The 16,099-nt window shown below is 40.7% G+C and overlaps 1 protein-coding gene across 4 annotated transcripts in view; it reads right to left on the reverse strand.

Moving 5' to 3' along the window:
- The window catches only part of LOC133641730 (synaptotagmin-7-like), a 136,709-nt gene extending 121,180 nt beyond the window's left edge, over nucleotides 1-15,529 (reverse strand). For 3 of the 4 annotated variants that reach the window (XM_062035677.1, XM_062035676.1, XM_062035675.1), the window contains exon 1: nucleotides 645-1,759. In XM_062035677.1, coding sequence (XP_061891661.1) covers nucleotides 645-1,657 — 1,013 coding nt within the window. In that variant the 5' untranslated portion in view covers nucleotides 1,658-1,759. Of the gene's footprint in view, nucleotides 1-644; nucleotides 1,760-14,700 lie in introns of those variants that run through there. The other variant, XM_062035678.1, reaches the window with a different exon arrangement.
- Nucleotides 15,530-16,099: the final 570 nt, after the last annotated feature.

Below are 16,099 nucleotides of genomic sequence, written 5' to 3' on the forward strand. Positions count from 1 at the left end.
GTCAGCTTCCCTGCTATGAATCACTGTCAAATGTACATCGTGTGGGGACATTTATTAACGCACTGCAGCCTCATAGACAGACAGACAAAGACACACACACGCGCACACACACACACACACACACACACACACACATAGAAACACCAATCAGAAGTGCACAGTGTGTTCCGAGATGCAGCCCACACCTATCAGTTTATGGTTTGCGTAAAGGCTAACTTGTTATTTTCCTTTGTAATCTCTGCCTACTGAGCCTATGGTGCTGTTAAGTTATTGTGGCTCAATTTGCCTTAATTTTTTTTATGTTAATGTATTATTATTTAATATATATTATTGTTTTAGTTGCTTAAGAGATATTCCTGGCTCTGAATTTGCTCATTGCTATTTTTATGTTTTTGTGCATTATTTGTTGCCATCATCATTAAACGAACAGGTTACTCATCAGTTACTCAGTACTTGAGTAGTTTTTTCACAACATACTTTTTACTTTTATTTAAGTAAATATTTGGGTGACTACTCCTTACTTTTACTTGAGTAATAAATCTCTAAAGTAACCGTACTCTTACTTGAGTACAATTTCTGGCTACTCTACCCACCTCTGCATGCAAACATGACACTACTCCACAAACATAAACATAGAGACTCACAGAAAGGATTTGACGTCCAGGCCACGATTCCGGATCTGGTCCATCGTGTAATCCCAGCTGCCGGGATTACCACGTGAGCGGCCTCCTGCGTCGCCTCCCCTATAGCGAGAGGCACCAGCCCCTGCGGGGCTTCCCCGCGTGGCCCGCGGAACAGCTCTTTTACCTGCAACTCCACCCTCGCCACCGCCGTCACCACCTCCATCTCCTCTCCCGGCGGCCCCGGGTGCGGTGTGTAATTGTCCCAAACTCTGGGACGTGGTCGGAGGGTGGCCGAAACTGGAGCCCGGCGGGTGGATGAGGGGCTGCTGGAGACTCTGCTGGCGTAGCAGCGTCCGGGGGCGGGCGGGCCCGATTGGGATGTGCTCCAGAGTGGAAGTGTAGGATAAGACCGGATCCCCAAAGCTGGTAGGGCAGGGAAGCAGGGACGAAAGAAAACGAGAATATGGCCGAGGTGAGGAGGAACCGGAAGAAGAGGAGGTGTAGAGGAAGGCGACGGAACCATCAGAGGTGAGGCATGGTGACAGAGGGCAGAGGGAAGACAAGGCAGATACAGTCAGGTTGGCATCGGGATGGGCCAAAAGTTCATCCGCGCAGGAAGTTAATGTTGGCGAGGCGGAAGAGGAAGTAGACGAGGACGGAGTGGAGGGTGGAGCACGGGGAATTGGAGACAGGAGGAGGAGGAGGAAAAAGGATAGTGAGGTAAGGCAGCAGAAATAACAGCAGTAACAGAAATAGCAGTAGAAAGTGCAGCTGGAGTGAGCTCCCTGTGACGCCGGCCGACCTTGCACGAGCTGTGCGCTCCCCCTGCGTGCCTCATGCGCCACGTGCCTCGGCGCCTGTGTCTGCGCGGCTCCAGCGCGCCGTCTGTGCGCGGGCGTGTTTCGAAGTAGCGGAGGTCGGAGACGCGCGGTCCGAACAAGCGAGGGGCGGCACGGCGGCGTTTTGCTGCTCGACGCTTTGCGGCTTCCGGCCGTTCCCGGCGAGGTTTTTTTGCTCTGATGAGAGATCCCCATTTCCTCCACTCACCAGTGACAAATGTTCATCTCTGACAGCCTGTCATCCTTTCTCTCCAAGTCTTTTTGGGTCTTTTAAACACATGCTGCGTCTCCAGAGACTTCCACTAGCCAACCAAGGCCTACAGTGTGTTCCCCTCCCTCTGCCAACTTCTCTTTTTCCACTCCCCTTTTAAGATTCTCTCTTAACTATTTTAATAAACACACATGCAGCTGTGTGACTTGTTCATCATAGTTTTTTGAATGAATGAATAGAATGAAATAAGTTTATTTCGGTCATATAATCAACCATCAACCATTTTGTGTGACCAGTTTAACGGTACAGATTAGACATATTTAACAATCATACACATTTACACACAAAAAGAAAATAAAAGAAAAAGAATGACCGAAAAAGGAATAGGCTGAAGCCAAAGCTTATATTTGCCTATCCTACACATTCACTGAACATTAAACTACCTGGAACATCAACGTTAAAGGCCTATTGAAATTATTTTTTTAAATTTAAACGGGGATAGCAGATCCATTCTATGTGTCATACTTGATCATTTCGCGATATTGCCATATTTTTGCTGAAAGGATTTAGTAGAGAACAACGACGATAAAGTTCGCAACTTTTGGTCGCTGATAAAAAAAAAAGCCTTGCCTGAACCGGAAGTAGCGTGACGTCACCGGAGGAAGGACTGCTCACATTTTCCCATTGTTTACTATGCAGCGAGAGAGATTCGGACCGAGAAAGCGACGATTACCCCATTAATTTGAGCGAGGATGAAAGATTTGTGGATGAGGAAAGTGAGAGTGAAGGACTAGAGTGCAGTGCAGGACGTATCTTTTTTCGCTTTGACCGTAACTTAGGTACAAGCTGGCTCATTGGATTCCACACTTTCTCCTTTTTCTATTGTGGATCACGGATTTGTATTTTAAACCACCTGGGATACTATATCCTCTTGAAAATGAGAGTCGAGAACGCGAAATGGACATTTACAGTGACTTTTATCTCCACGACAATACATCGGCGAAACACTTTAGCTACGGAGCTAACGTGATATCATCGGGCTCGAATTCAGATAGAAACAAAATAAATAAACGCCTGACTGGAAGGATCGACAGAAGATCAACAATACTATTAAACCATGGACATGTAAATACACGGTTAATGCTTTCCAGCCTGTCGAAGCTTAACAATGCTGTTGCTAACGACGCCATTGAAGCTAACTTAGCAATGGAACCTCACAGAGCTATGCTAAAAATATTAGCTCTCCACCTACGCCAGCCAGCCCTCATTTGCTCATCAACACCCGTGCTCACCTGCGTTCCAGCGATCGGCAGAAGGACGAAGGACTTCACCCGATGCGTTTGGCCGCCCGGAGACGTAGGAAGTCAAGGTGAAGTCGCCGGCTAGCGCGGCTAGCGCTCCAACAAAGTCCTCCTGGTTGTGTTGCTGTAGTCCGCTGCTAATACACCGATCCCACCTACAACTGTCTTCTTTGCAGCCTTCATTGTTCATTAAAAAAATTGCAAAAGATGTCCAGAATACTGTGGAATTATGAAATGAAAACAGAGCTTTTTGTATAGGATTCTATGGGGTACCATAACTTCCGTTACTCAGACTTCGTCACGCGCATACGTCATCATACCGCGATGTTTCAGCCGGATATTTCCCGGGAATTTTAAAATGTCACTTTATAAGTTAACCCGGCCGTATTGGCATGTGTTGCAATGTTAAGATTTCATCATTGATATATAAACTATCAGACTGCGTGGTCGGTAGTAGTAGGTTTCAGTAGGCCTTTAACCGTGTATTTACATGTCCACGGTTTAATAGTATTGTTGATTTTCTATCTATCCTTCCAGTCAGGGTTTTTTTTTTTTTTTTTCTATATGCAGTTGAAGCACGATGCTATCACGTTAGCTCATAGCTAAAGCGTTTCGCCGATGTATTGTCGTGGAGATAAAAGGCACTGAATGTCCATTTCGTGTTCTCGACTCTCATTTTCAAGAGGATATAGTATCCCAGGTGGTTTAAAATACAAATCTGTGATCCACAATAGAAAAAGGAGAGTGTGGAATCCAATGAACCAGCTTGTACCTAAGTTACGGTCAGAGCAAAAAAAAATATGTATTTCACTGCATTCTAGTCCGTCACTCTAACGTTCCTCGTCCACGAATCTTTCATCCTCGCTCAAATTAATGGGGAATGGTCCGAATAGCTCTAGCTGCGTTGAAAACAATAGGAAAATATGAGGGAGTGAACAACTGACAACGTCACGCTACTTCCGGTAGGGGCAAGGTTTTTTTTTATCAGAGACCAAAAGTTGCGAACTTTATCGACGTTGTTCTCTACTAAATCCTTTCAGCAAAAATATGGCAATATCGCAAAATGATCAAGTATGACACATAGAATGGATCTGCTATCCCCGTTTAAATAAAAAAAAAATCATTTCAGTAGGCCTTTAACTTAACTTAATATGTTTCTTATTGCAGTTAAGTCCTTAAATAAAATAGTGAACATACAAGACAACTTGTCTTTTAGTAGTAAGTAAACAAACAAAGACTGCTAATTTAGCTGCTGACGTATGCAGTAACATATTGTGTCATTTATCATTCTATTATTTTGTCAACATTATTAAGGACAAGTGGTAGAAAATGAATTATTAATCTACTTGTTCATTTACTGTTAATATCTGCTTATTTTCTCTTTTAACATGTTCTGTCTACACTTCTGTTGACATGTAATTCACTTATTCTTCTGTTGTTTGATGCTTTACATTAGTTTTGGAGGATTCCACAAATTTTGGGTATCAATCCGATACCAAGTCGTTACAGGATCATACATTAGTCATATTCAAAGTCCTCATGTGTCCAGGGACATATTTCCTGAGTTTATAAACATAATATACATTTTTCAAAAACGAAATAAGATGTTGTGATGCCAAAAAATATTGACGCAATCATAGTAGTATTGACTAGATACGCTCCTGTACTTGATATCATTACAGTGGATGTCAGGTGTAGATCCACCAATGGCGTTTGTTTACATTTTGATGCCAGTGATATACGGTGTGTAGTGAAGCATGTTTAGCTATTCCTCGTCCTGCAGGGATGATACTTGTAAGAAACTTACTTTTATTTGTCGCCATGGAGACGAGGATTAGTGATTTAGAAGTCGCTAAAACACTGCCGACCGCGGCTGGACATAGCTAGCCATGTCTTAAAGCACCTCTTCCTGAGGGCATTTCAGTGTTATAGTTAGGGATGATGTTCGAAATCGGTTCTCCCGGTTGTTCGATAAGAAAAGAACCGATTCCATGGACTCGAATCCTTTTTTGAGAACCGGTTCCCGTTATCGAGGCCACTATAGTAAAGAAAAAGAGTTGGTTCTTTATTTGAATCCCTGGGAACGAATCCCTTCCCACGTACAGGAAATGCCCTGTGGGACCTGCAATGTTATGCCCATTTGATTGTAGACTCTTACTGACACCTTGTGGCGATATGAAAGTACTACGCGTCATTAGTTTGGGCACTTCCGGGTTGAGACAATTGAGAAGTAGACAAGTTGTGTTAGCTCTTACAAGCCTTGGAAAATATAAGTCTGTAAGTAAACTGTTTAACTTGTTTATGTAACTTAATATTAAGGTGGAAAGTGGTTAAGTTTGATACTAAGATGTTTATTAAAAAACGATTTTTGTGCGCTGTTTCATTGGATGTTTTGAGGACTTAAAATGGCTGCCAGTCGTATATTTCCAACATCGAAATAGTTTCAACACTCAGAAGTATTTGTTTGATGATAGTACTGTATATTTGTGTGAAGCTAATATTTACATATTGTGTATTACATTTCAGTATGTTAATTGGCAGCTTATACATTTGTCATTGTGTGTATTTCAGTTTAAAAAAAATATATAATAACAGTCCAGTGCAAGACAAAAGTAAAGATAGGAAAAGACAAAGCAAGACCAACAACAATAAAGAGCCTAAATGGATTAATCTGCTTTGGATTGTTTGTTAGCTGTCTGCCAAGCTGTATAACCTCAACACGTATAGTGAGGGCAGAACAGGCAATGTGCAATTATTGCCAGGCTTCGCTCTCATGTAAGGGGGGAAGAATTGTTGATTGATGACTGTGGTGTTCTTGGTGTCATAGTGTGTGTAGTTAGTATGTTCCAATAGCAGCAGAAGTGCACTTTTTGGAGAGCTGTATTATTTTCAGTTTTGTGCCCAAGGGACTGATTTTATTTAACACTATATTATTATTTATACACCTATAGTGATCACAGAGACAGGTTGTTTTTGTGTTACTGTATATATTTGTTTTTCTTAAAAATCCCATTTAATATACTTTGGGTAACAACAGTCAATATTTTTTTTAGGGGGGTAACAGTCAATATTTTTTTATTTTTTTGTTTTTCTTATCAAATAAAAGTGAGCTTTTGTTAAACCAAATATTGTGTTTTTTTTCCATATACCTGTACAACAACCTATCTGGATTCGATAAGAGAATCGATAAGGAATCGGTTCGATGAGAGGATTCGATAATGGGCTCGAACTCGATAATTTCTTATCAAACATCATCCCTAGCTATAACTTCACCTTCATCGTTAGTTTTTAAGCCAAAATGCGTCCGTTTTCCCTTTTCTGTCTACACACTGTGTCTGCTTGTAAGTACTCCGTGATTGTGTGCCGCCGAACATGCTCGTCTGCTCGAAAAGCCAGCAAAGACATGACGTGACGATGACGCGGGCACGTGGGGGGGGATGCGGGACCGATACGTTTCAGAGGCGGTATAGTACCGAAAATGATTCATTAGTATCGCGGTACTATACTAATACCGGTATCCCGTTCAACCCTAATTTATACATTTATACATCATTTTTTTCCACTGACCAAAAATATCCTCCACTCTCAGCTGACTTCATAACCCAGACCACCAGAATTAGGTCACACGAGAGCTATTCACATCAGTTGACTCCGCTTTGCATTACTTCACCCCGCCGTTATTTTTGCAATTTTTGTCTTCAGTGTGCCGTTAATCATATTTACTGCCTGGACATAAAGATAAAATGGGTAATTTTCAGTGAGGCCGAAATGGAACACAAGATTTACAGACTCGGAGGAGTGGCCGTACACGGAGACAGAAAGATGGAGAGGGATAACTGCAGAGGTTGACGACGGAGGAGAGTCGGGAAAATGGGGTGCCAGACACAAACATGAGAGACAGACTCTTATGACTGCCCGAAAATAGAAACCAATTACAGAGAAGGGGGTAAAAAGGAACGATGAGGAGGGGGTGGGGAGTGGGGGGGGTTGGGTTGGGGTGTAGCGATGAGTGTGAACGTGTTATGGAGGAAGAAAATCACAAGGTGCCAAAGGAAGGTGCAAAAATCACGCCCGACTGTAAAATTAACAGCCTCATAGTCGCTGAAAATAGACTCTCGATGATGTCATACGTCACGGGACGGAAATCACGCGGTGCACGAGCGTTTTGCTCAAAAGGTGGCAGTTTACAGTATTTCAGCCACTGTTTTATTTCCGTGCAGTGTCAGCTGAAGGCTTGAGCCGGTGCATATAGGCGCCGATCTACATTTCTGCCAGTGGGTCAGTGTTCCAAAACAAGAAAAAAAAATACAAAAATGAGGGGTATTTTATTTGAACTAAGCAAAATATTACCTCAATAGACCAAGAACATTCAGCTTGTCAAGACTTTCCAAAACAAGTAAAATAAGCTAACATCAATGAACCCAAACATACCTTAAAGGCCTACTGAAAGCCACTACTACCGACCACGCAGTCTGATAGTTTATATATCAATGATGAAATCTTAACATTATAACACATGCCAATACGGCCGGGTTAACTTATAAAGTGACATTTTAAATTTGCCGCTAAACTTCCGGTTCGAAACGCCTCTGAGGATGACGTATGCGCGTGACGTAGACCGGCGAACACGGGTATGCCTTCCACATTGAAGCCAATACGAAAAAGCTCTGTTTTCATTTCATAATTCCACAGTATTCTGGACATCTGTGTTGGTGAATCTGTTGCAATCATGTTCATTGCATTATGGAGAAGGAAGCTGAGCAAGCAAAGAAGAAAGTTGTCAGTGCGAAATGGACGTATTTTTCGAACGTAGTCAGCGACAACAGTACACAGCCGGCGCTTCTTTGTTTACATTCCCGGAAGATGCAGTCAAGATGGAAGAACTCGGATAACAGAGACTCTAACCAGGAGGACTTTTGACTTCGATACACAGACGCCTGTAGAGAACTGGGACAACAGACTCTTACCAGGATTACTTTGATTTGGATGACAAAGACGCAGACGTGCTACTGTGAGTATGCAGCTTTGGCTTCTAAACATTTGATCGCTTGACCGTATGTGCGCAACTTTTTTTTGCGTATGTACGTAACTTTTTAAAAATATATAAGCTTTATGAACCTTGGGTTAGGTGAACGGTCTTTTGGGCTGAGTGATTGTGTGTGTTGATCAGGTGTTTGAATTGTATTGGCGTGTTCTATGGAGCTAGGAGCTAGCAGAGGAGCTAGGAGCTAGCATAACAAACACGCAGGTGTTTTTATGCAGGATTAATTTGTGGCATATTAAATATAAGCCTGGTTGTGTTGTGGCTAATAGAGTATATATATGTCTTGTGTTTATTTACTGTTGTAGTCATTCCCAGCTGAATATCAGGTCACCCCCGGCTCTCACAGCATCTTCCCTATCTGAATAGCTTCAACTCCCCACTAGTCCTTCACTTGCACTTTACTCATCCACAAATCTTTCATCCTCGCTCAAATTAATGGGGAAATTGTCGCTTTCTCGGTCCGAATCTCTCTCACTTCATGCGGCCATCATTGTAAACAATAGGGAACTTTGCGTATATGTTCAACTGACTACGTCACGCTACTTCCGGTAGGGGCAAGCCTTTTTTTATCAGATACCAAAAGTTGCAATCTTTATCGTCGTTCTATACTAAATCCTTTCAGCAAAAATATGGCAATATCGCGAAATGATCAAGTATGACACATAGAATAGATCTGCTATCCCCGTTTAAATAAAAAAAATTCATTTCAGTAGGCCTTTAAAATAAGTATATTCTCACTAATAACAAGTGCACGTTTCTTGGTAGAAAAAAAAATTAGACCTTTTTGCTCAATATGTTGAAAAATATTCTTAAATGAAGTAAATGCTAGTGCCATTATCTTGACATAATGATATGCGCTCGGCATTACATTTCTTGAAACCAGCAAACTTATACTAAAAACTTAATTTATTGTTCTTAATGGAAAGGCAACAAGGCAAGCGCTTGTTACTCTCGGGGTCTCCTAGCCGCTCAGGCAAATCATATGGTCTCAAAAAGGCATTTTTCCATGGATAACATGACATCATCGCGCCAAGTGCGTGCTCTTTCAGTCAATTAGTGCGCATATATACAGCCCGGTCCACGGCCCAAATTTTTTTAATTGTAATTTTGAAGAGTTTATCTGAATGTACATGAACTATTTCTGTTCAAAATTGTTTGAAATGTCAAATTTTAAATGTTTAAATATTAACTGTCAGTTTACTGTACTGTCCCAACTGTACTACTATATGAGTACCTATTTTCTATTGTTTCATTGAAAATAAAACAGCAAAGTCCATTTGGCTGTCATCTCTTTTAATTATGAGACACAATTGTGTCAAAATCAGGATTTATTTTTTTTCATGCTTGAAATAAGAAATGATGACTTTAAAAAAGTAGTTTTATACTTGTGAGTGTTGATGACACAACAGTTGATATTCTAGTTTCAAGCATGTTTTACTCAATATAGGTCATCAAATCTCAGCAACAAACTGTAATATCTTACTGAGATCATTTAGGATCAAAACCCTTAAAACAAGTAAAACACTCTAACATAAAATCTGCATAGTGAGAAGAATTATCTTATCAGACAGAAAATAAGCAAATATCACCCTTATTTGAGATATTTCATCTTACTTACATTTTTTTGCTGTGTGTTGTCCTGATACCAATATTGTGGTACCGGTACAAAAAGTATTTCGGTACTTTTCTAAATAAAGGGGACCACAAAAAATGTCATTATAGGCTTTATTTTAACAAAAAAATCTTAGGGTACATTAAACATACACTACCGTTCAAAAGTTTGGGGTCACATGTAAATGTGGTTATTTTTGAAGGAAAAGCACTGTACTTTTCAATGAAGATAACTTTAAACTAGTCTTAACTTGAAAGAAATACACTCTATACATTGCTAATGTGGTAAATGACTATTCTAGCTGCAAATGTCTGCTTTTTGGTGCAATATCTACATAGGTGTATAGAGGCCCATTTCCAGCAACTATCACTCCAGTGTTCTAATGGTACAATGTGTTTGCTCATTGGCTCAGAAGGCTAATTGATGATTAGAAAACCCTTGTGCAATCATGTTCACACATCTGAAAACACTTTAGCTCGTTACAGAAGCTACAAAACTGACCTTCCTTTGAGCAGATTGAGTTTCTGGAGCATCACATTTGTGGGGTCAATTAAACGCTCAAAATGGCCAGAAAAAGAGAACTTTCATCTGAAACTCGACAGTCTATTCTTGTTCTTAGAAATGAAGGCTATTCCACTAAATTGTTTGGGTGACCCCAAACTTTTGAACGGTAGTGTATGTTTCTTACAATCATTGGTACTTTAACTTTAACTTATTGCAATTTAGTCCTTAAATAAAATAGTGAACATACAAGACAACTTGTCTTTTAGTAGTAAGTAAGCAAACAAAGGCTCCAAATTTAGTCTGCTAAAATATGCAGTAACATATTGTGTCATTTATCTACCTATTATTTTGTCAAAATTATGACTAGTTAGGACTTTTTTAAAGTACCGTATTTTTCAGACTACGAGTCGCAGTTTTTTTCATAGTTTGACTCTTACCATAATATGTTACGTTAACATACCAGGCACGTTCTCAGTTGGTTATTTATGCGTCTTATAACGTACACTTATTCAGCCTGTTGTTCACTATTCTTTATTTATTTTAAATTGCCTTTCAAATGTCTATTCTTGGTGTTGGCTTTTATCAAATACTTTTCCCCAAAAAATGTGACTTATACTCCAGTGCGACTTATATATGTTTTTTTCCTTCTTTATTATGCATTTTCGGCCGGTGGGACTTATACTCCGGAGCGACTTATACTCTGAAAAATATGGTAGTCCGAAAAATACGGTAGATACGCTATTGTACGTGGTATCATTACAGTGGATGTTAGGTGTAAATCCACCAATGGCGTTTGTTACTTTGTAGCCGCCCGAATGCAGCTGAGATAGGCTCCAGCACCCCCGCGACCCCGAACGGGACAAGCGGTAAAAATGGATGGATGGGTCCTGGAAGAGTTGGTGCTACAGGGAATTCTGGGGATTTGTTCTGTAGTGTTTGTTGTGTTGCGCTGCAAATATTCTTCCAAAATGTGTTTGTCATTGTTGTTTAGTGGGGTTTCACTATATGGCACATGTTTATGACAGTGTTGGCGTTGTTCATACTGCCACCCTGTGTGACATGTAAGGCTGTTGAGTAAGTATGCCCTTCATTCGCCCGTGTTCAGTGTGTTCAAAGTTATGATGATTGTGTCAGTAGTTTGTTATCCGGCACAATGAAAACTTGGAGAGGCTTTGTTACTTTTAAACTGTCATTTGTGATTTTTTTATTATGTAAAACGTACCAAGTGTGGGATACTTCTCTTGTTGCCTTATTTGTATTTGACTATATTTAATGTATTTATTTTATCATTTGGTGCAGCCGGGCCGGAGCAGGAGGGGATAGAAAGAGAAAAAAAAAGGAAGACAGAGGGGGGAATTGTGGGGACAAGAGGGGGATAAGACAACAACAGCAAACACAACAATAACAACAACAATAGAACAACATCAGCAAATAGGATGTGTACAAATATGATAGTACAAGTGATAGCAAAGAAGCAGTTAGTGAAATAAATACTAATACAGAAATGACAATGAACATTATTACACTACAAATGGAGCAATACAAATAGCAATAGAAATATCACTATTGATAATGAATATTAACAATAATTTACCTATATTATCAGCAATACAATTGTTCAAATGCAACAATTAGGGGTGTAACGGTACGTGTATTTGTATTGAACCGTTTCGGTACGGGGGTTCCGGTTCTGTTCGGAGGTGTACCGAACGAGTTTCCACACGGACATATTAAATAGCGTAACGCACGTTGTGTAAACAATGCACACCGAGGCACAACACACGGCATGCTAGCAGCTAACGGGCTACGATAGACTGACCATACGTCCTCTTTTCCCCGGACATGTCCTCTTTTGCGGAGCTGTCAGGGCGGAGTTTCTTAAATGCCTCGAATGTCCGGCATTTTGAGTTAGGGTTGCGTGTATTTTCAATGTACGTTCAGGGTTAAGAAGGGGTTAAAAACAAAACAAATTGTGCGCGCAGCAGCATTGGTGAGGGAGGGGCAGAGACAGAGAGAGAGAGTTATGATAAACGCGCATGCGTCGCCAGGCTCTGCTTTTTATCCATAGATTTATCACATTTAATTTTTCATTATCTATAGCAGGGGTGTCAAAAGTGTGCCCCGGAGGCCATTTGTGGCCCACAGCTAATGTTTTAAAGGCCCACGGCACATTCTAAAAATACTATTAAAATAAACAAAAACATAACAAAAGTAAAATAAAAAAGCGTAAAGGTTAAATGTAATTTAGAAAAAGTTGCAATGTTGACTAATAAAACAAAGCTGTTTTTTTTTCTTTCAAGCTGTCATTGCTCAAAACATAATATTGAATCAAAATCAATGTTACTATGAATTATTGACCTATCCAAGGTTCCCATTACTTCACATCAAATATTCCACTAAGAAAAATACTTTTGGTGAAAGATTTTGCAAATTTGGTAAATAAATAACCCAAAAATGTAAATTTTGTTGTTTTCTTACTGTACCAAAAATGAACCGAACCGTGACCTCTAAACCGAGGTACGTACCGAACCGACATTTTTGTGTACCGTTACACCCCTAGCAACAATACATATATGTAATGATAACTCCAGATACAAAAGAAAGCAGATAAATGGAGGGGAAGAAAGAGAAGCCAGCTATATTAACCTTGTAGATTGTTATAGGTTAAGCTTTGTCAGTGTGCCATGTGTTACCCAGTTTACCCTAGGGTAACAACGTTAATATATGTTTGATGAAACGTGATTATATGCATGAGTGTATGTATGTATAATATATGTACTTGTATATGTACAGTATGTGTATATGTACAAACCCCGTTTCCATATGAGTTGGGAAATTGTGTTCGATGTAAATATAAACGGAATACAATGATTTGCAAATCCTTTTCAAGCCATATTCAGTTGAATGCACTACAAAGACAACATATTTCATGTTCAAACTGATAAACTTTATTTATTTTTTGCAAATAATAATTAACTTAGAATTTCATGGCTGCAACACGTGCCAAAGTAGTTGGGAAAGGGCATGTTCACCACTGTGTTACATGGCCTTTCCTTTTAACAACACTCAGTAAACGTTTGGGAACTGAGGAGACACATTTTTGAAGTGGAATTCTTTCCCATTCTTGCTTGATGTACAGCTTAAGTTGTTCAACAGTCCGGGGGTCTCCCTTCTGCTATTTTAGGCTTCATAATGCGCCACACATATTCAATGGGAGACAGGTCTGGACTACAGGCAGGCCAGTCTAGTACCCGCACTCTTTTACTATGAAGCCACGTTGATGTAACACGTGGCTTGGCATTGCCTTAATGAAATAAGCAGGGGCGTCCATGGTAACGTTGCTTGGATGGCAACATATGTTGCTCCAAAACCTGTATGTACCTTTCAGCATTAATGGTGCCTTCACAGATGTGTAAGTTACCCATGTCTTGGGCACTAATACACCCACATACCATCACACATGCTGGCTTTTTAACTTTGCACCTATAACAATCCGGATGGTTCTTTTCCTCTTTGGTCCGGAGGACATGACGTCCACAGTTTCCAAAAACAATTTGAAATGTGGACTCGTCAGACCACAGAACACTTTTCCACTTTGTATCAGTCCATCTTAGATGAGCTCAGGCCCAGCGAAGCCGACGGCGTTTCTGGGTGTTGTTGATAAACGGTTTTCGCCTTGCATAGGAGAGTTTTAACTTGCACTTACAGATGTAGCGACCAACTGTAGTTACTGACAGTGGGTTTCTGAAGTGTTCCTGAGCCCATGTGGTGATATCCTTTACACACTGATGTGGCTTGTTGATGCAGTACAGCCTGAGGGATGGAAGGTCACGGGCTTAGCTGCTTACGTGCAGTGATTTCTCCAGATTCTCTGAACCCTTTGATGATATTACGGAGCGTAGATGGTGAAATCCCTAAATTCCTTGCAATAGCTGCTTGAGAAAGGTTTTTCTTAAACTGTTCAACAATTTGCTCACGCATTTGTTGACAAAGTGGTGACCCTCGCCCCATCCTTGTTTGTGAATGACTGAGCATTTCATGGAATCTACTTTATTACCCAATCATGGCACCCACCTGTTCCCAATTAGCCTGTTCACCTGTGGGATGTTCCAAATAAGTGTTTGATGAGCATTCCTCAACTTTATCAGTATTTATTGCCATCTTTCCCAACTTCTTTGTCACGTGTTGCTGCCATCAAATTCTAAAGTTAATGATTATTTGCACACAAAAAAATGTTTATCAGTTTGAACATCAAATATGTTGTCTTTGTAGCATATTCAACTGAATATGGGTTGAAAATGATTTGCAAATCATTGTATTTGGTTTACATTTACATCTAACACAATTTCCCAACTCATTTGGAAACGGGGTTTGTATGTTTGTACAGTGAATGTATATGTACATGTATGTGTATATGTATGTTTTTCCAGTGACTGGAGCACCTTGATCACATTGACACTGAGCCCCGTCTCTAATGTTGCTGAACTTGACCTACTTAGTCACAACTCATGCAATTGGTGCAAACATGTTTAGCTGACTTGCGCTCTCCTCCAGTCCTTAACTTACTTGCTGGGTCTGAATCCTCCAGACTGCATGTGGCCCTGGACAGTCTGCCATCTCCCGGCCTTGGCTCCCTCCGCCATCATGCTCTTCATGCTGTCACTGCGATAAGGACTACCCCCATCCTCCCCGTGTCCAGTCGCTGCCCCCTTCTGACACCCTGACAGCGCCCCACTAAGGGAGACAGACAGGGCACGGAGGTATGGCAGCAGAGAGAGAGAGAGAGTGTCCAGAGAGGTGACGGCAACAACAGGCAAAGGAGAAAAAGACCAAGGAGTGTGTGTGTGAGAGAGATGGAGAGAGCGACGCACACAACACACACACAGGAAAAGAAGGTTGAGCAAGCACATGGTTAAGTAGGTGAGACATTAGTAGAGTGTGTGAGGAGACAGTCTTCCAAGCCAGGTACATGGAAAAAGGTCTGGAATCCAGTGTGTTCAAACATAAGGATTGGGGAGGAGAAGGATTTGCCTAAAAGGTGGAAAAACACAAGAGGTTTCTTTTTTTGGTCTGGGTCTGAAGGACCAACCTCAAGGTGGTCAGCATTCAACCAGCAGCAGCAGCAGCCTGTGTGGGAATGCTGGTCATTAAACTCGCATTATTTTCTTCGGGGCTTGAGGCGTGCCACCATACGAGGCAGGTCCATGGTGGCAACACACAGTTTGGAGTGGAGTGCAAAACAATTGACTCGTTTGTGGCGCCATTAAAAAGGCATCGTGTTCCAGTAAAACATTGATTACACTTTACATGTGAAATATTTGACCTTAGGAGTGCTGTCATCTGATCACCACTTATGTGGAATACAAAACCCCAAATCAGTGAAGTTGGCACGTTGTGTAAATGGTAAATAGAAACGGAATACAATGATTTGCAATGATTTTCAGCCTATATTCAATTGAACAGACTGCAAAGACGAGACACTTAACCAGGGGTGGGCAATTAATTTTTACCGGGGGCCGCATGAGCAACCCGAGCACTGCTGGAGGGCCACATCGACAATATTTCAATTAAATTTTGCTCAATATTATTTTTGATGTATACCGTAAGATAAATAATAATAATAATTAATAATAATAGTAATACTTCAACATAGTGTGTGTAACAGCATTCCATGACTAATATAAATAAATTAACATTAATAATAAATGACAGTAAAATAAGCACACGTATGACTGAGGAGTCATAGTGTAACTTTGTGTGATGTTTGAGTTGTCCGACTTTTTGTGTGGCCATAAACGCACCAGTGGTGTTGGTGACAGATGACAAGTTGGTTTTGGCCTGGTTTGTACGGCAGAAAATGACTAGTTTTTCCAGATAGAATTGTTTTACTTATGTTTTTGGTGTGGTTATGTCCGAATATAAACAGTTTTGCTCAATAAAGTGATCGATATAATTCCTGGCCTCG

This window comes from Entelurus aequoreus, linkage group LG24 (assembly GCF_033978785.1).
Source record: "Entelurus aequoreus isolate RoL-2023_Sb linkage group LG24, RoL_Eaeq_v1.1, whole genome shotgun sequence".
In the NCBI taxonomy this organism is placed as follows: Eukaryota; Metazoa; Chordata; class Actinopteri; order Syngnathiformes; family Syngnathidae; genus Entelurus; species Entelurus aequoreus.